This window comes from Oncorhynchus masou, chromosome 31 (genome assembly GCF_036934945.1).
Source record: "Oncorhynchus masou masou isolate Uvic2021 chromosome 31, UVic_Omas_1.1, whole genome shotgun sequence".
Taxonomy (NCBI): Eukaryota; Metazoa; Chordata; class Actinopteri; order Salmoniformes; family Salmonidae; genus Oncorhynchus; species Oncorhynchus masou.
In genome coordinates, this window is record NC_088242.1 from 78,736,722 (window position 1) to 78,761,433 (window position 24,712).

General features: G+C 43.5%; 2 protein-coding genes across 4 annotated transcripts in view; both read right to left on the reverse strand.

The window, feature by feature from the left end:
* Positions 1–449: 449 nt before the first annotated feature.
* LOC135524508 (anoctamin-10-like) lies at positions 450–9,772 on the reverse strand. 3 transcript variants are annotated; one of them, XM_064952098.1, is made up of 13 exons: positions 9,640–9,772; positions 8,636–8,889; positions 8,103–8,276; positions 7,716–7,856; positions 7,216–7,335; positions 6,488–7,123; positions 6,176–6,231; positions 5,146–5,220; positions 4,707–4,871; positions 4,319–4,510; positions 3,957–4,094; positions 2,751–2,867; positions 450–2,663 (listed from the first exon to the last, which is right to left on the reverse strand). In XM_064952098.1, exons 2-13 carry the CDS (start codon positions 8,883–8,885, stop codon positions 2,655–2,657), a joined length of 2,073 nt encoding a protein of 690 aa, XP_064808170.1. In that variant the 5' UTR covers positions 8,886–8,889; positions 9,640–9,772; the 3' UTR covers positions 450–2,654. The 3 variants fall into 3 exon arrangements, with proteins under 3 accessions (XP_064808170.1, XP_064808169.1, XP_064808171.1); XM_064952097.1 differs by having other exon boundaries at positions 9,451–9,772; XM_064952099.1 differs by lacking the exons at positions 450–2,663; positions 2,751–2,867 and having other exon boundaries at positions 4,001–4,510; positions 9,451–9,772.
* A 1,116-nt stretch (positions 9,773–10,888) lies between these two features.
* LOC135524509 (fatty acid 2-hydroxylase-like) overlaps positions 10,889–24,712 on the reverse strand; it is a 54,744-nt gene continuing 40,920 nt past the window's right edge. The window contains exons 3-7 of the mRNA XM_064952100.1: positions 21,452–21,594; positions 20,949–21,049; positions 20,287–20,459; positions 19,891–20,143; positions 10,889–16,685 (exon numbers count right to left, since the gene is read on the reverse strand). Of these exons, the coding sequence (XP_064808172.1) occupies positions 16,537–16,685; positions 19,891–20,143; positions 20,287–20,459; positions 20,949–21,049; positions 21,452–21,594 (819 nt within the window). The 3' untranslated portion in view covers positions 10,889–16,536. The remainder of the gene's footprint in view (positions 16,686–19,890; positions 20,144–20,286; positions 20,460–20,948; positions 21,050–21,451; positions 21,595–24,712) is intronic.

Sequence of the window (24,712 nt, forward strand, 5' to 3'; positions counted from 1 at the left end):
TTTTTGCTTTGTCATTATGGGGTAATGTGTGTAGGTTGATGAGGAAAAAAATATGTAATCCATTTTATAATAAGGCTGTAACGTAACAAAAGGGGGTCTGAATACGTTCGAATGCACTGTATACATACAGTGGGGCAAAAAAGTATTTCGTCAGCCACCAATTGTGCAAGTTCTCCCACTTAAAAATATGAATTTTCACCATCATTTGCAAATAAATTCATTAAAATCCTACAATGTGATTTTCTGGATTTTTTCTTCTCATTTTGTCTGTCATAGTTGAAGTGTACCTATGATGAAAATTACAGGCCTGTCTCATCTTTTTCAGTGGGAGAACTTGCACAATTGGTGGTTTACTAAATACTTTTTTGCCCCACTGTATATATATATATATACAGTACCGGTAAAAAGTTTGGACACACCTACTCATTCAAGGGTTTTTCTTTATTTTGACTATTTTCGACATTGTAGAAAAAAGCTGTCATCAAGGCAAATGGTGGCCACTTATGTACTATGTTTTGATTTGTTTAACACTTATTTGGTTACTACATGATTCCATATGTGTTATTTTATAGTTTTGATGTCTTCACTATTATTCTACAATGTAGAAAATAGTAAAAATATAGAAAAACCCTTGAATGAGTAGGTGTGTCCAAACTTTTGACTGGTACTGTATATATATATTATTCTTTAAATTATTATTGTCCAAACGTTTGACTGGTACTGTATATATATTATTTTTTTTAATTATTATTATACATTTTTAAGGGGGAATCAAACTCATTATACTTTAAAATGACTAAAACAACATTGAAACTGTGTAGAAATGCGAATGGACCTACATTCTTACAGTTTCTTGAGTGTGTCCAGCATCCTAAAAATCACTGAAATGAAAGCTAGACTGACAAGGAGTGACATTTTCAAAAACAATAGAGAAGTATTTTTTGCACTTTTTGACAGTGAGGAAATATAGCACATTTTCAGTGCAGCTCTCCGGACCTCGATGAAGACCAAATGGCCCCCGGACCAAAATTAGTTTGACACCCCTGCCATCTCCCATGACATGAGAGACTTCTCTAGTTATGACTTGAGCAGTCCTCCAGGGTGAGATACTGAGACTGACAGAGCTTCTCAGGGCAGACTCTGGCAGGCTCCAGGATTTAGGTTTAGAGGTCAGACAGACATCTCTTTGGATCCTCCTCTCCCTCATCGCCATGGCAGCTGATTCTAATGAGCCCCCAGGTCCAGACCAACATTTGAAGGGCAACAGGAGACAGATTATGGACTTCCCCTCAGGGGTTCCCAGTGGTGTAAAGTACTTAAGTAAACATACTTTTAAGTACTACTTAAGTAGTTTTTTGGGGTATCTGTACTTCACTATTTATATTTTTGACTACTTTTACTTTTACTCCACAACATTCCTAAATAAAATAATGTACTTTTTACTCCTTACATTTTCCCTAACACACAAAAGTACTCGTTACAATTAGAATGCTGAAGCAGAATTATGGCACCTATCAATATAACACTTTGTCATCCTTACTGCCTATGATCTGGCGGACTCACAAAACACAACTACTGTGTTTGTAAATTATGTCTGAGTGTTGAAGTGTGCCCCTTTCTGTCCGTAATTAAAAATAACACGAAAATAGCGCCAACTAGTTTGCTTAATATAAGGAATTTTATGTACAGCATTTACTTTTACTTTGTACTTTTACTCAAGTATGACAATGTAGTACTTTTCTACCACAGTAAGTATATTTAAAACCAGATACTTTTAGACTTTCACTCAAGTACTACTTTACTGGGTAACTTTCACTTTTACTGTTAAGGTATACTACCCACCATTGCGACCTGTACGCTCTCGTTGGCTGGCCCTCGCTTCATACTCGTCGCCAAACCCACTGGCTCCATGTCATCTACAAGACCCTGCTAGGTAAAGTCCCCCCTTATCTCAGCTCGCTGGTCACCATAGCATCTCCCACCTGTACCACACGCTCCAGCAGGTATATCTCTCAAGTCACCCCCAAAACCAATTCTTTCTTTGGCCGCCTCTCCTTCCAGTTCTCTGCTGCCAATGATTGGAACGAACTACAAAAAGCACTGACACTGGAAACACTTATCTCCCTCACTAGCTTTAAGCAGCAACTGTCAGAGCAGCTCACAGATTACTGCACCTGTAGATAGCCCACCTATATTTTAGCCCAAACAACTACCTCTTTCCCTACTGTATTTAATTAATTTATTTATTTTGCTCCTTTGCACCCCATTATTTTTATTTCTACTTTGCACATTCTTCCATTGCAAATCTACCATTCCAGTGTTTTACTTGCTATATTGTATTTACTTTGCCACCATGGCCTTTTTTTGCCTTTACCTCCCTTATCTCACCTCATTTGCTCACATCGTATATAGACTTGTTTATACTGTATTATTGACTGTATGTTTGTTTTACTCCATGTGTAACTCTGTGTCGTTGTATGTGTCGAACTGCTTTGCTTTATCTTGGCCAGGTCGCAATTGTAAATGAGAACTTGTTCTCAACTTGCCTACCTGGTTAAATAAAGGTGAAATGAAATAAAATAAATAAATAAAAGGTATCTTTACTTAAGTATGACAATTGAGTACTTTTCCACCACTGGGGGGGTCCACAACCTTTAGAGCTTCTGTAAAGTCAAAGGGAGATGTTTGATTGTCAGACACTTGATTGTTACGGTAAGGTCAGGGCTTTTCTATAATGATTATTCTCTCACCTGCTGCCCAAGAGCTTGCATGGAGTGAAACTCAATCTGTTCCCTCTTGATTCTGACCCAGTCTGGTTCGTCTGGGATCATAAAAGCAAGAATCATCTTGACCAGGATCAGGACATGCTGACAAACAAACACACACATATACACTAAGTATTAGTACAATACATGAAGAACACCTGCTCTTTCCATGACTGACAACCCCTAGTCGCAGACTGTTCTCTCTGATACTGCATGGAAAGCGGTACCTTAGTGCCAAGTCTAGGTCCAAGAGGCTCCTAAACTGCTTTTACCTCCAGGGCATGAGACTACTGAACAGCTAATCAAGTGGCTACCCAGACTATTTGCATTGCCCCCCCCCCCTGTTATTATCTTTGCATAATCACTTTAATAACTCTACATGTACATATTACCTCATTTACCTTGACACAGGTACACCTGCACATTGACTCTGTACTGGTGCCCCCTGTATATAGCCCCGCTATTGTTATTTACTGCTGCTCTTTAATCATTTATTTTTCTTATCTCTTACTGTTTTTTAGGTATTTTCTTAAAACGGCATTGTTGGTTAAGGACTTGTAAGTAAGCATTTCACTGTAAGGTCTACACCTGTTGTGTTTGGCGCATGTGACAAATAACATTTCATTTGATTTGACCAGGTGAATCGAGGTGAATGCCATGGTCCCTAATTGATGTCACTTGTTAAATCCACTTAGATGTAGATGAAGGGGAAGAGAGTATTTTTAAGCCTTCATACAATTGAGACATGGGTTGTGTATGTGTCATTCAGAGGGTGAATGGGAAAGACAAAAAATGTAAGTACCTTTGAACAGGGTATGTTAGTAGGTCGCAGGCGCACCGGTTTGTGTCAAAAACTACAACACTGCTGGGTTTTTCACACTCAACAGTTTTCTGTGTGTATCAAGAATGGTCCCCCGCCCAAAGGACATCCAGCCAACTGTGGGAAGCATTGGAGTCAACATGGGCCTAGCATCCCTGTGGAACACCTTCAGCTAGTTGTGGAGTCCATGCACAGATCAATTGAGCCTATACTTCAGAGCAACTCAATATTAGGAAGCTGTTCCTAATGTTTGGTATACTCAGTGTACAAACAACATATGAACAGTTGGGTAGATAATGACAGAGTAATATGCTATGAATAAGACAACTGTTATGAGCAAGATACTGAACTGTACTATAATCATACTGTACCTCGACCAGAATGGCGAAGAGAATGATGTTTCTGCCGCTAATCCCTCCCTCCAGACAGAACTCCCGGACCCGAGGAGACAGTAGCAACAGCCAGCAGTTAGACATAACTGAAACAAACCCCAGAACCTCAAACGCTGTCTGAAATATACAAAGGCATACATAAGTATAGTTACAGGCACATACAAGGACAGGAGCAAAGACAGACACGTGTACAGCAACATGGATTGGCACCAATTTGAAAATGACATTAACCACATCTATTTATTCACCAGATTTAGCTACATAGCTAATTTCCATCTGCAGTAAAATGCGCTCCCTGTTTGTTCACATTTTCACATTCCCTCTCTTAAAAACCACCTGACCTGCCACACTCCTATGTTGGACACAGGGGCTGAGAAGGGTTTTCGGAACAGTTTACAGATCTTGTATGCATCTGCTCTGATCTCTGTGACGTTGTTGAGGAGCAGGAGGACGGCGGTGAGCGGGTACACACAGGAGAACAGACTCAAATACCCAAACTGCACCAGCAACTCAATGTACTCAGCAAATAGGCCCTGAAACATAGCGACAGATGCGATAAATTACACAACAAAACATAACATTCAGTCACATACAGTACAAATACAGTGCAAATACACCCAACCTTAATTCAACCTCCTACGGCACAGATACAAAGAAAGTCAGACAAGAGCACAATGAAGAGAAACAGAGGAAAACGTTCAAACACAAACACATTTTACATGGACTAACTGGAAAAGGGGGCAGGCTTCTCTGGGCTCTGAGTTTGTCCACATTTGGGTCATCCTCTTGCTGCTTCTTCTGAGGAGCACTGAAGAAGCGGTCCACTATGAACGGCACCACCACCTCTGTACACTGGTTCACCAGTTGGGTCACGATTAGCAGAGACGCAAGCCTCTGCGTACACAGACAGATGGTTAACACACACAAATAGTTACCTGCTGTATACAAACACACTCATGCATGCACCCGCACACGCACACACACACGCTGTGATCAACTACTTTAGGTGCAGTATACTATACATACTGCACACAGAGAGAACATGATGTGTTCTGTTGCACAGATCAAGAAATTTTTTATTTACTTTAGCGATTTTTACTGTTAGATTGTAAATAATTTCCTCTGGACAGTCATAAACAAACAGTGCTGCCCAGCTGAAATCTCTTACCTTCCTTAGAAGTGGAAGGTCTTGTTTGTAGAAGGCAATGTGAAATAGCACAGCAAAGTAGTTGAAGAAAGTGAACTGAAAAATAGACATTTGCAGTTTCAAAGCTAATTTCCACCAATGCTACACATTTTGCCATGGGGCTGAGAAGATTTTACAGTTTTAAAGCTGGTTTCCTGCAATTCTACTTATTTTGCAATGGGGCTGAGAAGATTTAACAGTTTTAAAGCTAGTTTCCTGCAAATCTTTACATTTGTCATGTGGTTGAGTGAAAAATTGCAGTTTCAAAGCTAATTTCCTGCAATTCTACACATTTTTTAATTGGGCGGAAAGAACATTTTACAGTTTTAAAGCTAGTTTCCTACAATTTTTCACATTTTGACATGGGGCTGAGAGAAAATTTGCAGTTTTAAAACTAGCTTTCTGCAATAGTACACATTTTTGCCATGGCTTATGCCATGTTCTTATGCTATCTGGGTGACTCAAACATTATAACAAAATCAATGGGGGACTCATGCCATGACTACATTTTTATTTTGGTGATTGTTAGTTCCCAGAGGTGATCTAAATTTTAAATATATTGCTCCAATATATTTTCTACATACTTTATATCTAGTTCTAGTCATTTAAGTTCACACTGAAAACATTTTACTGAAAATTATTTGGGATGGTAAAATAGCACACCGCTGCTGCTAAATGCATATGTGAGAAACACTGAATACATATCCTGTTTTACTGTATCTGATTTGCCTCTGACTAAGGAATGGCTCCCACATCTGCTTATACATACACAGATGATACCATCTGCACACTACACCTACCTGTATCAGAATACATTTAGCTCTGCACCAGGGACTAATGCAACAGATTTAGATATTCAGTAGGAACAGAGAGAGAGGGAGAACCAGAGGGATAGGTGGAGGATGAGAAGGAGGAGGAGGAGGAGGAGGAGAAGGAGGAGGAGGAAGAAGGAGGAAGAGGAGGAGGAGGAGAGGAATAAACTGACAGATGGGGAAGGACGAGTGGGACTGACCAGGAGGACTTTGGTGGTATGATGGGTCTGGAAGGAGGACTCCTCTCTGTGGTTTTCTACAAGAAGAAAATAAACAGTTACAGACAAACAATCTGTGTGACACCTTGTATCCAATTGCATACTGTATAATTCTATTAGCCTATGCCCTTCGGTGAACTTAGCTCTGTTTTCCCAAACATTTTACCCCCCACCACAATTATTCATCAACATCAAACTTATTGTCTCTCTCCCTCTTCTCAATCTGATTGTTTTTCACCTCCTCCCTCCCTATCTAACCCATCTACCTCTCCATCGCCCAGTGCCCTTTCTCACCCCACTCGGTGAGTTGCATGGCCACAGTGCGGTACACATTCCCCAGCATGTTGGTGTAGACGATGTGAGCCACAGAGGGCAGGTAGAGCAGAGCTCCAGAGAACAAGGAGCCGCTGTCCTGATGGAAGCCCTGTGCCAGTGCCTCTCCGTGGTAGAACCCTGTCATACCCAGCACCACCATCCCCAGGAAGAACCCCACCAGGGGCACAGACACCAGGCCTACACGCAGCTGCCTCTGCCACTCCGGGAACAGGGGCTCCAGCCGCCCGGTCACAGGGTTGATCCCCAGGGTGCCGTGGAAACCAGGGCGGGGCTCAGCGAAGCGCTCGGCCAGGTGCAGCAAGCCCCAGCGGTGGGAGAGGGAGGAGCTGCGTCGCTTCCAGAACTCCATGACCAGCGTGGACCACAACATGCTGAACACGGCCTGTACCATGTGACCGCTGACTGAGGGGCTGTCGTCCACCTCTACCACCCCCCCAGCCTGCTCCTTCACAACTCCAGCTCCTGATCCACCTCCAGGCAGCAGAAAGGTCAGCACTAGGCCTAGGATAGCAGGGGGCACCAGAGCCCAGGTGTAGAAGTCCAGAAAGCTGAAGTAAAACCCCACGGTGCCTCCGAAGTAGGCTTGGATAGAGTCTGTATAAAGGACAAAGAGACCATTAGTAGGATAAAGGAATACACGTTTGTGTATGTGTGTCTATGTTTATATTCATGTTGTTGTTGTTTACCAAGAGGCTGTCCCCATATCTGCTTCCCAGAGTACCAGTTTCTGCACAGGTCTGTCAGTCTCTGCTTGTCATGCAGAGGGAAGATGTCCTTTATCACTCCCGCCTTCTCTAGCTTCTGACCTACAATATAGAGACAGGAGGGATAGGCTCGGACAGGACAGAGAGCTGTACAATACAACTACCATTACTACACATACAGAGAGGGAAGAGGAGGTAACATAGGCAGAAGCTCGGCAGAAATGCATTACACTGTTAACTCTATCCAGCATATGTAAGGGACAGTGTGTTGTAGTTCTCAGAGCAGTAAGGGAGGACAGGAAAGAGCACAGAAATGATCAACCAGAGGTGGAGCTCTGCCCTGCTGCAGAGCAGCTTAGCTAAGCAAAATAATAACAAAGAGAACAGAAAATGCTGAGGTAAACAGAATATTTAAAACAGCGCGTGCGCGTGTGCACACACACACACACACACACACACACACACACAGAGTAGAGTCTCACATATGTTCTCCCTGGCCTTCAGGACCCCCTGAGACTCAGGGACTCCAGGGATTTTCTGCCCCTTCTGGGCTCTTAGAAAGTCCAGCTCATACTTGACTATGTACTGACGTTCCGCTAGCGTCAGGAACTCCTGCATGTCATCTGGTAACACAGAGGACAGGCGTCAATCAAGACTGTCATATGTATTACATTTCATATTGTATTTGATCTTTATTACTACAGTTTATTACCACAATGAATGTGTTGATTGTATTCCAACAGAAGATGTATTGGGTGCTGAATATCTACACAACAAGTACAATTTCAACTAGTTCCTAGTTGTGTTAGTAACTGTTATTACCGTAACTATCCCTCTACTCTTTCCCTGCTGATTACCAACATTCTTACCAACATTTCTGAAGTTGTCTCTGTCATTGTAGGAGAAAGCAACCATGTCTCCATTGTGGTATTTCTTACACAGACCCAAGTCCTCTGTGGCTCTGAAGAGGGTGCAGTGAGGAGCAGACACCACGATTACATCCCCACACTCATCCTCTCCAGGGTGGGCCAGCAACGCTGCGCCTAGTCCAGGGAGGAAGAGAGAGGTTCAACCATATTATCATTGCCTCTACTGCAGTGTTCTTTGAGGGTGTAGTCCTACAATCAGTTTCAGCCCGGTAATGACTGACACCTGATTCAGCTAATAAACTTAGATAATGATGAATGCTCCCGCAGTTGTAATGTTCAGCGTTTTGACTCAAAGGTCTTCGTCAGGCTTAACCCACGTTAATAAAGCAGTCACTGGATGTACGTACACTACTTTGTAACAAGAGACTCAACTAATAAACTAATATTACTCAATAGTACTGAGCTGGAACAAAACACAACAAAGGTTGAAGACGTCTGATCTGCTGCTGATCCTATCTGACCTGACCTCTCACCTCCTTCTCTCTCGGACACCTCGATCAGGGAGATGAGCCACCTCTTGGTGACGGGCTGGATGTTGTCTGAAAGCTGAATGAGGACCAGGGGCTCCACCTGCTCAGACACGCAGCAGGGACAGCTGACCTGCGTCCAGGAGCCCTGGTTCAGGACCTTCGTCTGGGTTTGGACGGAGCCTTCATCTTCATTACCCAGCAATGCCGTTGTCTCCCTGTGGCCTTCACCTTTATCACTTAGTGATGTCAACATCTCCCTGTAGAGAGGCAGTGTGTGTTACCTGGTTCATCATCTGTGATATATTTATACACCCTGTAATCCACACATTTACATGGAGAGTTCAAATGGCCATAGAAGGTTGTGGCTGTAGGTTAGAGAGCAGGCCAATTTGCATGTGATGCTGAGAGGACAGGGTAGCAGTAAAACATAGAGAGGACAGAGAGGAATGACCAGATGGCAGAGATCTGAAGTTGTGAACACTGAGTCAACATAGGAGGGCAGCAGTAGCCAGAGACAGATGTTATCAACAGAAACAAGGGCCGGCTGCAGTACATAGTCTTCTTTGTGCTTGGCTCTAAGTGCTTCACCTCACTGTTTCTTTAATTATGTTGTGCGTCAAGAAGGAACCGCAGAGAGCAACGGCAGTGTGGGAGCAGCATCTGAGCAGATAAACAACTTCCTATGGGCCCTGCCTCTGACAACAGAGATATATATAACATGTAACATCAAGGCCGAGAGGAAGAAAGTGAAAGCTAGATAGAGGAGGAAGGAGGGAGGGAGGTAAAGAATAATGAGTGTATGAAGGAGTGTACGGTACCTGACAGGGCGCTGAGGTATAGGTCAATAGGCGTATGTGGATAGATGGCCCACACCCCCTCCAGTGTGATGTTTGAACACACACAATAGCACAGACAACACACACACGAACATACACACACAGTTGTCCTGAAAAAAAGATGGGGCCTGGTCAGGGGTCCTGAACACAGACCTAAACACACACACTTACACACTACGGATCTGTCCTTGCAGATGGTTGATTCAAAGTTGAGTTGCAGGACAGGAATGCAGTGAAACTTCTCCTTCCCTTCAGGGTGTGGAGCTCTGCTCACTGCGTTTATTTTTCCTCCCTGACAGGCACCTCCCATCTCTGTCTGCCTTTGTCTGTCTGCAGCCCTGGGTCCTACTGTCCCACAGAGCTCTGAGTCACAGACCATAGCCGCCACAGTACTGAACTACTCCCACACAGCAGGCTGCAGTGGGGTCTGAAATTGACACCCTTGATAAAGATTAGCAAAAATGTCTGTATAAAATAAATCATTCAAATACAATACTATATTGTATGCCCACCAAAATTGGGAAATTCTATTATTTTATATTAATACAATTGCTCAGATAAAGACATTTTGTTTAGTAAGTAATACATTTTTCTCTAAAACAGAGCAGAATTCATGGTTCCTTCAATGAAGGCAAGTCGCCCAGATCCTGAGGTAGCAAAGCATCCCCAAACCATCACACTACTACCACCATGCTTGACCGTTGGTATGAGGCTCTTACTGTGGAATGCAGTGTTTGGGTTTTCACCAAACATAATGTGAGCAGTGTTGTCCAAAAAGTCAACTCACGTTTGCCAAAAAAGCACCTGGAAGCACCTGGATGATCTTCAAGACTCCTGGAAAAATGTCATGTCTTGGAATGGCCTAGTCAAAGTCCAGACTTAAACCCAATTGAGATGTTGTGGCAGGACTGAAAACAATTTATGCTAGAAAACCCTCAAATATTGTTGAGTTAAAACAGTTCTGCATGGAAGAGTGTGCCACAATTCTTCCACAGTGATGTGAGAGATGTTTGGTTGCAGTCATTGCAGCTAAAGGTGGCACAACCTTTTGAGTTTTGCATAACTGTATAAAATAAATGAAAATTATCCAAAGTTGTATTTGTTAACTCAGGTCCCTTTATCGAATATTAGGTTTTGGTTGAAGATCTAAAAACCAGTGAAAATAGAGAAAATCAGAAATGGGGCAAATATTGTTTTTCACGGCACTGTATGCTGTAGGAAATCACCTTCATTAGTAGCCATTAGTAAGGCAAAGAATAACAGAATGATCTACGGTTCAGTACATCAACATGACTATTAAAAAATAAATAATTGTAGGTTTAGAGTAAAAATCTGCATTTCGCTACACTCACAAAAGCATCTGCTAACCATGTGTGTGTGATCAATAAAATTTGATTTGAAAACAAAACATGACAAGTGATCAGAAATATAAAGACATTTATTCACTGATACTTCCCCATTTGCATAGGCATTTGAAATTCCAAAACAAAAGGCAAAACATGTGCTAAACCGATTTTACAATATTATTGCATAATTGAGCAGAGAATTTCATTTGTCAGAATCAAAGCTTACAAGCTGTTAATAAATATAGAACAATGGATCTACAGGCCTATACTACTTTAACACAACAGGTGGCGCCCTCCTGCTCAGCAAGACGCTTGGTCCAGTCAAAGGTCCAGTCAAAGGGTGTTGATACAGAGGAGAGGGGAGGGGCATGCCAAACTCAGATGCCATTATTATCATTTTTATCAACACCATCAGCATCCTTATTATCATCCTTATTATCATATCACAACATTATTTGGTTCTTCATCAAGTCATGAAAAGTTCATCATACAAAAGACATAAGCACGGGTACAAATATTGTCTTGAATGTGCATAGTCACTACTGTGAGATGAGTTCTTGATGCTAATCAGGGTATCTTACTGATCCTCCACTGACAGTTCTCTGTCCGAACACAACATGAACACGACCAGACCCTGAGTCCTGACCCCAAACCTGACCTGAGTTCCAAACAGACCACTCCCACCCCCATTTAAATGACTGCAAGGAGGAGGATTTTATACAGTAAAGCAAATGCTGGATTACACACATATTTATGTGATGAAGAATTACTCTCTTGGCATATAAATCACCCCCATCAAGCTCCAATGGAGGTGATAGGAGACTGTGGACCCAGGACGTGTCCTTAGCTGTAGTGATATATATATATTTGTACGTTTGCCCACTGACAAAGAAAGGATCAGTCTATCATTTTAATGGTAGGTTTATTTGAACAGTGAGAGTCAGAATAACAACAACAAAAAAATCCAGAAAAACACATGTCAAAATTTTTATAAATTGATTTGCATTTTAATGAGGGAAATAAGTATTTGACCCCTCTGCAAAACATGACTTTGTGATTGCCAACAAGGGTTTTGCCACCAAGTACTGAGGTCAGACATTTATTGTAGTTTGCCACCAGGTTTGCACACATCTCAGAAGGGATTTTGTCCCACTCCTTTTTGCAGATCTTCTCCAAGTCATTAAGGTTTCGAGGCTGACGTTTGGCAACTGGAACCTTCAGCTTCCTCCACAGACTTTCTACGGGATTAAGGTCTGGAGACTGGCTAGGCCAGGTGCTTCTTCTTGAGACACTCCTTTGTTGCCTTGGCTGTGTGTTTTGGGTCATTGTCATGCTGGAATACCCATCCACGACCCATTTTCAATGCCCTGGCTGAGGGAAGGAGGTTCTCACCCAAGATTTGACAGTACATGGCCCCGTCCATCATCCCTTTGATGCGGTGAAGTTGTCCTGTCCCCTTAGCAGAAAAACACCCGGAAAGCATGTTTCCACCTCCATGTTTGACATTGGGGATGGTGTTCCTGGGGTCATAGGCAGCATTCCTCCTCCTCCAAACACAGCGAGTTGAGTTGATGCCAAGAGCTCCATTATAGTCTCATCTGACCATAACACTTTCACCCAGTTGTCCTCTGAATCATTCAGATGTTCATTGGCAAACTTAAGACAGGCCTGTATATGTGCTTTCTTTAGCAGGGGGACCTTGCAGGCGCTGCAGGATTTCAGTCCTGCACAGCGTAGTGTGTTCCCAATTGTTTTCTTGGTGACTATGGTCCCAACTGCCTTGAGATCATTGACAAGATCCTCCCGTGTAGTTCTGGGCTGATTCCTCACCGTTCTCATGATCATTGCAACTCCACAAGGTGAGATCTTGCATGGAGCCCCAGGCTGAGAGAGATTGACAGTTCTTTTGTGTTTCTTCCATTTGCGAATAATCACACCAACTGTTGTCACCTTCTCACCAAGCTGCTTGGCGATGGTCTTGTAGCCCATTCCAGCCTTGTGAAGGTCTACAATCTTGTCCCTGACATCCTTGGAGAGCTCTTTGGTCTTGGCCATGGTGGAGAGTTTGTAACCTGATTGATTGATTGCTTCTCTGGACAGGTGTCTTTTATACAGGTAACAAACTGAGATTAGGAGCACTCCCTTTAAGAGTGTGCTCCTCATCTCAGCTCGTGACCTGTATAAACTGAGATTCGGAGCACTCCCTTTGTGTGCTCCTCATCTCAGCTCGTGACCTGTATAAAAGACACCTGGGAGCCAGAAATCTTTTTGATTGAGAGGGGGTCAAATAAGTATTTCCCTCATTAAAATGCAAATCAATTTATAACATTTTTGACGTGCGTTTTCTGGATTTTTTTGTTATACTGTCTCTCACTGTTCAAATAAACCTACCATTAAAATTATAGACGGGTCATTTCTTTGTCAGTGGGCAAACGTACAAAATCAGCAGGGGATCAAATACTTTTCCCCCTCACTGATATATATATACACACATACACACACACTACGTTATGACCTAACGGTTCAAATCACTGTGAGACGCATGCACTTTGTGAGGCCCCTGTCACAGTCTCCTCTCTCCATGGTCCCCTGAGGAAATGTAGGAGTTTTTGGGCTCATCTTTAGCGGCTTCACCCAAAGGACAAATTAAAAGGGAAAATAAGGGAATGAACAAAAACATATGGATTGCAGAAGATGGTAAAAAGGCTAGAAACTTTAGGATATAAAACTAGTCAGAACAGTCGAGGATCGGCCTGGAACTGAACCGAAAGCCTCCCCTGTGGTTTAGTCTGATGCAAAATGGTCATCCTACATGCAGAGAGGGGCACAGGAACCTATAGTGGATTCCTTATCAGTTCCATTCTGTAGCCATGTGCTCCTCCCTTCAGCAGGAGGCCTGATAGACTGGCCTCATGCCCTCAGTGTTCTGTCTCTGTATCCATGACAACACATATCCATCCATGCTTCCATCAATCCACACATTAATACACATCCATCTTCCTCTCACTACATCTCTCTCCACCTAGTAAAACATCAACTCATTCTGACGCTTCATTTGTCATGTCAACAACAAACCAGAGTGTATAGGAGAGAGATGGAAAGGGAAAGATGCAGTCTCCCTTTGTTTGTACAAATATTTCTATACATTTATTCATACCATTACTGAATAGAAAGACATTGTTGAAATATAAATTAGTCTGAACATAGTGACAGACTAAATCAGCTCCCTCCGTACCTTCCCACAGACACTACAGACTAACCATCAGTGAATTCAGTGGGCACACGCTGTCAACAGCAATTTTCTGTGTCAAAACAGCATAGCTGTGATGTAATGTTGAGAATGAGGTTACGTCCCCATAACAATGTTACTAAGCGTTACTAAAAGTATTACTACCTCTCGACCACTAGCTGCATAAACACTCCAGGGATATAGAAGGGACTTTCCTGAATTTTCTTAAAAGGTATAAACCTGGACAGCTTAGATCTACAGTTGAAGTCGGAAGTTTACATACACCTTAGCCAAATACATTTAAACTCAGTTTTTCACAATTCCTGACATTTAATCCTAGGAAAATGTCCCTGTCTTAGGTCAGTTAGGATCACCACTTTATTTTAAGAATGTGAAATGGCAGAATAATTGTAGAGAGAATGATTTATTTCAACTTTTATTTCAACTCCAATTTGTAAGTCGCTCTGGATAAGAGCGTCTGCTAAATGACTTAAATGTAAATGTAAACTTTAATTTATTTCATCACATTCCCAGTGGGTCAGACATTTACATACACACAATTAGTATTTGGTAGCATTGTCTTTAAATAGTTTAACTTGGGTCAAACATTTCAGGTAGCCTTCCACAAGCTTTCCACAATATGTTGGGTGAATTTTGGCCCATTCCTCCTGACAGAGCTGGTGTAACGGAGTCAGGTTTGTAGGCTTCCTTGCTCGCACACAGTTTTTCAGTTCTGCCCACAAATTTTCTATAGGATTGAGGTCAGGGCTTTGTGATGGCCACTCCAATACCTTGACTTTGTTGTCCTTAAGCCATATTGCCACAACTTTGGAAGTATGCTTGGGGGTCATTGTCCATTTGGAAGACCCATTTGCAACCAAGCTTTAACTTCCTGACTGATATCTTGAGATGTTGCTTCAATGTATCCACATAACTTCCCTTCCTCATATTGTCATCTATTTTGTGAAGTGCACCAGACCCTCCTGCAGCAAAGCACCCCCACAACATGATGCTGCCACCCCCATGCATCACGGTTGACATGGTGTTCTTCGACTTGCAAGCATCACTCTTTATCCTCCAAACATAAAAATGGTCATTATGGCCAAACAGCTCTATTTTTGTTTCATCAGACCGGAGGACATTTCTCCAAAAAGTACAATCTTTGTCCCCATGTGCAGTTGCAAACTGTAGTCTGGATTATTTTTATGGCGGTTTTGGAACAGTGCTGAGCAGCCTTTCAGGTTATGTCGATATAGGACTTGTTTTACTGTGGATATAGATACTTTGTACCTGTTTCACCCAGCATCTTCACAAGGTCCTTTGCTGTTGTTCTGGGATAGATTTGCATTTTTCGCACCAAAGTACGTTCATCTCTAGGAGACAGAATGCGTCTCCTTCATGAGCGGTATGATGGCTGTGTGGTCCCATGGTGTTTATACTTGCATACTATGGTTTGTACAGATGAGTGTGGTACCTTCAATTTCTTTTCTGACGTCTTGGCTGATTTCTTTTGATTTTCCCATGAAGTCAAGCAAAGAGGCACTGAGTTTGAAGGTAGGCCTTGAAATACATCCACAAGTACACCTCCATTTGACTCAAATGATGTCAATTAGACTATCAGAAGCTTCTAAAGCCATGACATAATTTTCTGGAATTTTCCTAGCTGTTTAAAGTCACAGTGAACTTAGTGTATGTAAACGTCTGACCCACTGGAATTGTGATACAGTGAATTATAAGTGAAATAATCTGTCTGTAAACAATTGTTGGAAAAATGACTTGTGTCATGCACAACGTAGATGTCCTAACCGACTTGCCAAAACTATAGTTTGTTAACAAGAAATTTGTGGAGTGGTTGAAAAACAAGTTAATGACCCCAACCTAAGTGTATGTAAACTTACAACTTCAACTGTATAGAAGGACAACTATAATCTCTAACTTTCACCCTCCTAAACATCACTCTTTATCCTCTCTTCCACATTCACACTCCCTCTCCTCACTTATTCTCTCTCTACTGCAGCGTTGGTAAACTCTGACCCTACGAGGTACGGAGCCTGCTGGTCTTCTGTTCTGCCTGATAATGCATTTACCCCACCTGGTGTCCCAGGTCTAAATCAGTCCCTTATTGGAGGGGAACAATGAAAAACCCAACGTAACTGACTTCAAGGTCCAGAGTTGAGTTTGATGGCTATACGGTCTCTGGCGGGATGTTGACTGTTATATCCTGTGACTGCATGTATCATCCTCCTTACTGCATTATAGTCATACAATCTTCATTTGATAATGTTGTCGATTATAAACAAAACATACAGAATCACCCCGAACCTCCATCTCTCCAGTTCTGAAAAGATACCTTTCTTCTTTGACTGACAGGTGGAACATATTGGAGAAGTGTGTGTTGTTGTGTTTTGTTCAAAGCAGCCAGAGCCAGCCAGAGACAAAGACAAGGACAGACAGACAGACTATAGGGACAGGCAGAGGTCAAAGGGTGTGGAGTCATTGAGGGGGTTGATTGCTAGGTCTAAGAGGGATGGGTGAAGGTCGCCCCCCAGTGGAGAGTAGAGTAAGTTGGGTGTTCTGAAAGGTCTGTTCAGGGATCAGTGTGTTGAACGGATAGTCCCACAATGTGGTGCTGATTCCAAAGCCTGCAGAGGGAAACCAATTTATGCCATCAGTGAGAGGACAGAGTCAGAAATATTTTTGCACACATACAGGAATCCAGGTATAATATTTATGAGAACCATACACAAAGCTGAACTACAGGAAATTACAGAGACATATGGACAGTCTGAGGTAATATAATCAGTGCTTGACTTTGGCAGGAGCTCAGCGGAGATGAGTACCAGCACCTCAAAATGTTCTACTGCTTGAGATCCTGCTCCTGTTCTAGAATATTAGCTCAAAAGTACCAGCACCTACTTCAGTCCAAGACAAGCACTGAATATAATACTTGATCTTGCTCGTCCCCCATCCTCTTTATCAGAAGTCACTGTGACAGAAGTATGGTGATACAAAGCTATTCAAATCAAATCGTATTGGTCACATACACATTTTTAGCAGATGATATTGCGGGTGTAAAAAAATGCTTGTGTTCCTAGCTCCAACAGTGCAGTTGTATCTAACAAGCAATGCCGGAGTGGCATTCACTAAAATACAGTAGAATAAAATACAGTATATACATATGAGATGAGTAAAGCAGTATGTAAACATTGTTAAAAGTGACTAGTGTTCCATTATTAAAGTGGCCAGTGATTCCATGTCTATGTATACAGGGCAGCAGCCTATAAGGTGCAAGGTTAAGTAACTGGGTGGGAACCAGTAAGTGATGGCTATTTAACTGTCTGATGGCCTTGAGATAAAAGCTGTTTTTCAGTCTCCCGGTCCCAGCTTTGATCCACCTGTACTGACCTCGCCTTCTGGATAGCGGGGTGAACAGGCCATAGCTCAGGAGGTTTATGTCCTTGATGATATTTTTGGCCTTCCTGTGACATTGGGTGCTGTAGGTGTCCTGTAGGGCAGTGTGCCCCCGGTGGTGCGTTGGGCAGACTGCACCACCCTCTGGAGAGCCCTGCAGTTGCGGGCAGTGCAGTTTCCGTACCAGGCGGTGATACAGCCAGACAGGATGCTCTCAATTGTGCATCTGTAAACGTTTGTGGGGGTTTTAGGTGACAAGCCAAATTTCTTCAGCCTCCTGAGGTTGAAGAGGCTCTGTTGCACCTTCTTCACCACACTGTGTGGGCGGACCATTCCAGATTGTCAGTGATGTGTACGCCAAGGAACTTGAAGCTTTCCACTTTCTCCACTGCATCCCCGTCGATGTGGATAGGGGCATGCTCCCTCTGCTATCTCCTGTAGTCCACAATCCATTCTTTGTTTTGTTGATGTTGAGGGAGAGGTTATTTTCCTGGACCACTCCACCAGCACCCTCACCTCCTCCCTGTAGGCCGTCTCGTCATTGTTGATAATCAGGCCTACTACTGTTGTAGTAGGTGATTGAGTTGGAGGCGTGCCTCAGTCATGGGTGAACAGGGAGTACAGAAGGGGGCTGAGCACACACCCTTGTGAGGCCCCTGTGTTGAGGATCAGCAAAGTGGAGATATTGTTTCCTACCTTCACCACCTGGAGGCGGCCCGTCAGGAAGTCAAGGACCCAGTTGCACAGGGCGGGATTTAGACCCAGGGCCCCAAGCTTAATGATGAGCTTGGAGGGTACACCCATATTGAAGGCTGAGGTATAGTCAATGAACAGCATTCTTACATAGGTATTCCTCTTGTCCAGATGGGGTAGGGCAGTGTGCAGTGCGATGGACATTGCATCGTCTGTGGAGCTATTGGGGTGGTAAGCAAATTGAAGTGGGTCTAGGGTGTAAGGTAAGGTAGAGAGCATATGATCCTTAACTAGCCTCTCAAAGCACTTCATGATGACAGAAGTGAGTGCTATGGGGAAATAGTAATTTAGTTCAGTTACCTTTGCTTTTTTGGGTACAGGAACAATGGTGGACATTTTGAAGCAAGTGGGGACAGCAGACTGGGATAGGGAGAGATTGATGTCCGTAAACACTCCATTCAGCTGGTCAGTGAGGATGTGACTCGGGATACCGTCTGGGCCGGCAGCCTTGCGAGCGTTAACATGCTTTAATGTCTTACTCACGTTGGCCACGGAGGACAAGAGCCCACAGTCCATGGGAGCGGGCTGCACCGGTGGCACTGTGTTCTCCTCAAAGCGGGCTAAGTAGGTGTTTAGCTTGTCCGGGAGCAAGACGTCGTTGTCTGCAATGTGGCAAGTTTCTCCTTTGTAAATCCATGACTATCTGTAGACCCTGCCACATATGTCTCGCGTCTGAGCCGTTGAATTGCGACTTCACTTTGTCTCTGTACTGATGTTTTGTTTTGCCTGTTTGACTGCCTTATGAGGGAATAACTACACTATTTGTATTCAACCATATTCCCAGTCACCTTGCCATGCTTAAAATGCGGTGTGTCGCGCCTTCAGTTTTGCGCGAATGCTGCAATTTATCTGTGGTGTTTGGTTTGGGTAGGTTATAATAGTCACAGTGGGAACAACATCCCCTACACACTTCCTGATGAACTCAGTCACCGTGTCCACGTCAATGTTAATCTCAGAGGCTACCTTTAACATATCCCAGTCCATTTGATTAAAACATCCTTGAAGCATGGATTCCGATTGGTCAGACCAGCGTTGAATAGACCTTAGCATGGGTACTTCCTGTTTGCGTCGGACTTTCTCTATGTTATCAGAACCACACCATCTGTAGTTAATCATGAAACATACACCACCGCCGTTCTTCCTGGAGAGTTCTTTATTCCTGTCTGTGTGATGTACTGAGAACCCAGCTGGCTGTATGGAAGGGGACAGTATATCCCAAGAGAGCCATGATTCAGTGAAACAGAGTATATTGCAGTCCCTGATGTCTCTCTGGAAGGAGATACTCGCCCTGAGCTCATCTACTTTATTGTCCAGAGACTGAAGATTAGCGAGTAATATACTCGGAAGCAGTGGACGGTGTGCACGCCTCCTGAGTTGGACAAGAAGCCTATTCCGAACAACTTTTCTCCGCCGGTGGCGTCTTAGAGCAGCCGCTGGGTTAAGTTCAATTGCCCTAGGGGTACGAACGAAGGATCCAATTCGGGAAAGTCGTATTCCTGAACGTAATGCTGGTGCATGCATTACCATCGCTCTGATATCTTTCTGGCTGTATGTAATAACACAAAAAACATTCTGTGTGAATAATGTAAGAAATAACAGACACAACAAAATACTGCAATGTTGCTTATGAGCTAGAAGCAGAACGGTCATGTCTGTCGGCACCATCTTATTGGTCCTCCTTACCTGCTCTTTGGTTTTCAAAGTGGTGCTTGACGTGGTACGCCTTGAGGCTGTACAGGTAGGAGTTTTTCTGGGGGGAGCCGTAGTGAAGGTAGTAATGGATCATGTCGTACACCACGTACCCAAACAGTCCCCCCACAAACAGGGACACCCCTAAGGCCTCAGGGAAGGACTTGGTCAGCAGCAGGTAGAAGCTGCCTATCACCACTGAGGCCAGGCAAGGAGGAAAGACTAAGCGGGAGCCATCGTAGGGAGACTGGAGGGTAGAAATCACCATGGTGTTAGTATAGGAGCACATATCAGTTAAAAAAAAGACAATACATTTTAAATGTTAGTGAACAATACTCTGGAACTCTCTTCTGTATTTGTCCGTATCTGATTTGATTTGATTTATCGCACCTTATGATGCTGTCCGTGCAGCAGGAAGTGAATGGTGATGAGGTAATAGTTGTGGGCGGGCGGGCGCATGTGAAAGACGAAGCGATGGACGCAATATTCGATGAAGGTCCACGTGACCATGCCCATCACAAAGATGAGCGGAAAGCTGTACTTGTGCACCAGGAAGGAATAGTCTGCAGAGGGAGTGGGTGGGACAGATACAGGCTTAAACAGGAATCACATTTCTACTAGACTGTACATGGGAACAAACATGAATTTGCTGGACAAATAAATGTGGCCGGAATCAACTACTTCTATTACTTCTTATTTATCATGTTTTTTATTTTATTAGTTATACTATTTTGAGTTTGAATACTGCACTGTTGGATAGGGCTTGCATGTTAATCATTTTACTGTACAAAATGTATGTTTTAAATAGCCTACTATTTGAAAGTATTTTCAAATACTTATTTCCAAATACATTATTTCAAATAACAAATGCATGGGTATATTTAAGTATTTGTATAAATACTGTGTATTTGAGTATTTTCAAATACTTGCCAATACTTTACATGTGTATTTCCAAATATTGAACTACTTACATTTTTAAAAAAATAAAAAATCCAAATACTTACTACCCTAAATAGTATTTTAACCGAAGATCTGATGATTGTCTTTGTTACCTGTGCTGGCGAATAGTCTGGTTGTCTCCTGAGCCAAGGTGGTGTAGCAGTACCAGCTGAGATAGAACACCAGTGGCATCCACACAGCAGGGACCATATACCTACACACAATCATATGGACTTATCAAACAGCAGTTTCTGAGGTAACATGCAAGTGTTAGGGTGGCAGGTAGCCTAGCGGTTAAGCTCGTTGGGCCAGTAACCAAAAGGTCGCTGGTTCAAATCCCCTAGCAGACTAAATGAAAAAAAATCTGCAGATGTGCCCTTGAGCACTCTACCCTCCGGAAAGTCGCTCTGAATAAGAGTGTCTGCTAAATTATGTAAATGTAAGTGCTTTCCTACATTGTATGGGCTGGTTTTCCTGACAGCCTAGTCTGGACTAAAAAGCATGCTTAAAGGGAATGTTCGGGACCTCCTCAGAGTTTAAGAGGCTCAATTGAAAATGCCTTTAAGTCCAGGACTTAATCTGTGTCTGGAATGCATGTACATATCATCTCTCTTACCAGGATGTCTTGGTGCTGGCCTCTATGAACTCGTTCCCAAACAGGCGAATGGGCCGATTCACAGGCTGGTGCACCCAGGTCTCGTATTTCTCTCCCAGGTTGCCCACCTGCCAGGCCAGGGGCTTCCGCCAGTCCACCAGGTCCTGCAGGCATAGCAGGGGAGACACAGCTCAGGTTACAACACTGCACATACAGTAGCTTAAGCCTTACAGCACAACAGTTCATTACAAGATGTCTATAGAGTGTCATAACCTCATCAGTACTGCTTCTGCCTAAAACCTTCAATTGTCAAAGGACATATTGTTCTTGTAGAATCTAGATAAATTGAAATTGGACTATAAAACGTATTTCAGTCATAGCTTTATGTGATAGTGTGATCAATCAGCCCTTCTGTAGGTGTTGTAATTGTCCAGCAGGTGGAGGTAGAGAAACATGTGGCCAGAGGAAGGAGTTATCCCAATTTCTGTGAAGGATCTGCAGATTGTATCTCTGTTCATACCTTTTACTAAATGTCTCATTCACCATGACCTTAGATCAAGACTAGGCAGACAGATTGGCTTGTTCTCAGAGTCATGGTCTCTTATACATTATCATAGATTATAGGGTGGGTACTATATTAACTAGACCACAGAGCCATGCATGGAATAGCTTTTTGCTATAGTTGACAATATTGGATGAATTGAGGCAAACAGAAATCTAAAATCATTCATTGGGGCAGTGGATTGTCTTGGAGAGTAGGTTAAACGTGGAGAATGGTTCTCAAAACATACCTGAAACCCCAAAAGATAACAATGAGTGACAAGTGTCATTGTATTCAGGACACAAACTCCATCCACTGTGTAAGTATGTAGGGCTGAATGAGCTAGGAGGAGACAAGCTGCACTAGGCACAGAGCCTTCAGAAAGTATTCACACCCCTTGACTTTTTCCCACGTTGTTGTGTTACAGCCTGAATTTAAAATGGATTGATTTTAAATTTTGTGTTACTGGCCTACACAAAATACCCCATAACATCAAAGTGGAAATATGTTTATAGACATTTTTACAAATGAATAAAGAGTGAAAAGCTGAAATGTCTTGGTTCAATAAGTATTCATAAAGTTGCATTAACTCACTCTGTGCAATAATAGTGTTTACATTTGTGTTTATGACTACCTACCCCACACATACAATTATCTGCAAGGCTCCTCAGTCCAGCAGTGAATTTCAAACACAGATTCAACCACAAAGATCAAGGAGGTTTTCTAATGCTATACAAAGAAGATCACTTATTGGTAAAAGGGTAAAAAAAAAAGTAGATATTAAATATCCCTTTGAGGATGATGCAGTTATTAATTATAATTTGGTTGGTGTATCAATACATCCAGTCACTAAAGATGCAGGTGTCCTTCCTAACTCAGGTGACAGAGAGGAAGGAAACCGCTCAGGATTTTTACCATGAGGCCAATGATGACTTTAAAACAGTTAGAGTTTAATGGCTGTGATAGGAGGAAACTGAAGATGGAACAACAACATTGCAGTTTCTCCACAATAGTACCCTAAACAACAGAGTGGAAAGAAGGAAGCCTGTACAGAATAAAAAATATTCCAAAATGTGCATCCTGTTTGCAATAAGGCAAAATGTGGCAAAGAAATTAACTTGATGTCCTGAAAACAAAGTTTTATGATTGGGGCAAATCCAATACAACACATCACTGATATTTTCAAGCATGGTGGTGGCTGCATCATGTTATGGGTATGCTTGTCACCAGCAAGGACAATGGAGTTTTTTTGGCATAAAAATAAATGGACTAGAGCGAAGCAAAGGCAAATCCTAGAGGAAAAGCTGGATCAGTCTGCTTTCCAACAGACACTAGAAGACAAATTCACCTTTCAGCAGGACAATAACCTAAAACACAAGGCCAAATATACACTGGAGTTGCTTACCAAGATAACATTGAATGTTCCTGAGTGGCCTAGTTACATTTTTGATTGAAAATCTATGGCAAGAAATGTCTGTCGAGGAATGATCCAGGGGTATGAATACTTTCTGAAGGCACTGCCTGTGATAATCAATGTCAAGCGTTATGCCAACACCCAATGTATCACAATGACAAACACACACAGAGCTGGCCCTCACACACACACACACACAAACACACACGGCCCTCACACACACACAGGTGGCCCACACACACAGGTGCCCCCCCCCCCCCACACTCACACACACACACAGGTGGCCCTCACACACACACAGGTGGCCCTCACACACACACAGGTGGCCCACACACACACACAGGTGGCCCACACACACACACACACACACAGGTGGCCCACACACACACACACACACAGGTGGCCCTCACACACACACACACACAGGTGGCCCTCACACACACACACACAGGTGGCCCTCAAACACACACACACAGGTGGCCCTCACACACACACACACAGGTGGCCCTCACACACACACACACAGGTGGCCCTCACACACACACACACACACACACAGGTGGCCCTCACACACACACACACACAGGTGGCCACACACACACACACCCTCACACACACACACACAGTGGCCCTCACACACACACACACACACAGGTGGCCCTCACACACACACACACACACAGGTGGCCCTCACACACACACACACACACACACACACAGGTGGCCCACACACACACACACAGGTGGCCCTCACACACACACAGGTGGCCCTCACACACACACACACACACACACAGGTGGCCCACACACACACACACACAGGTGGCCCACACACACACACACACACACAGGTGCCCCCCCACACACATACACACACACACAGGTGGCCCTCACAAACACACACACAAAACACACACACAGGTGGCCCTCACACACAAGTGGCCCTCACACACACACACACACACACACACACAGGTGGCCCTCACACACACACCCTCACACACACAGGTGGCACACACACACACACACAGGTGGCCCCCCACACACACATACACACACACACACAGGTGGCCCTCACAAACACACACACAAAACACACACACACAGGTGGCCCTCACACACACACACACACACACACACACACACACACACACCCTCACACACACACACACACAGGTGGCCCTCACACACACACACACACACACAGGTGGCCCTCACACACACACACCCTCACACACACAGGTGGCCCTCACACACACAGGTGGCCCACACACACACACACACACACAAAGGGCCCTCACACACACACACAGGTGGCCCTCACACA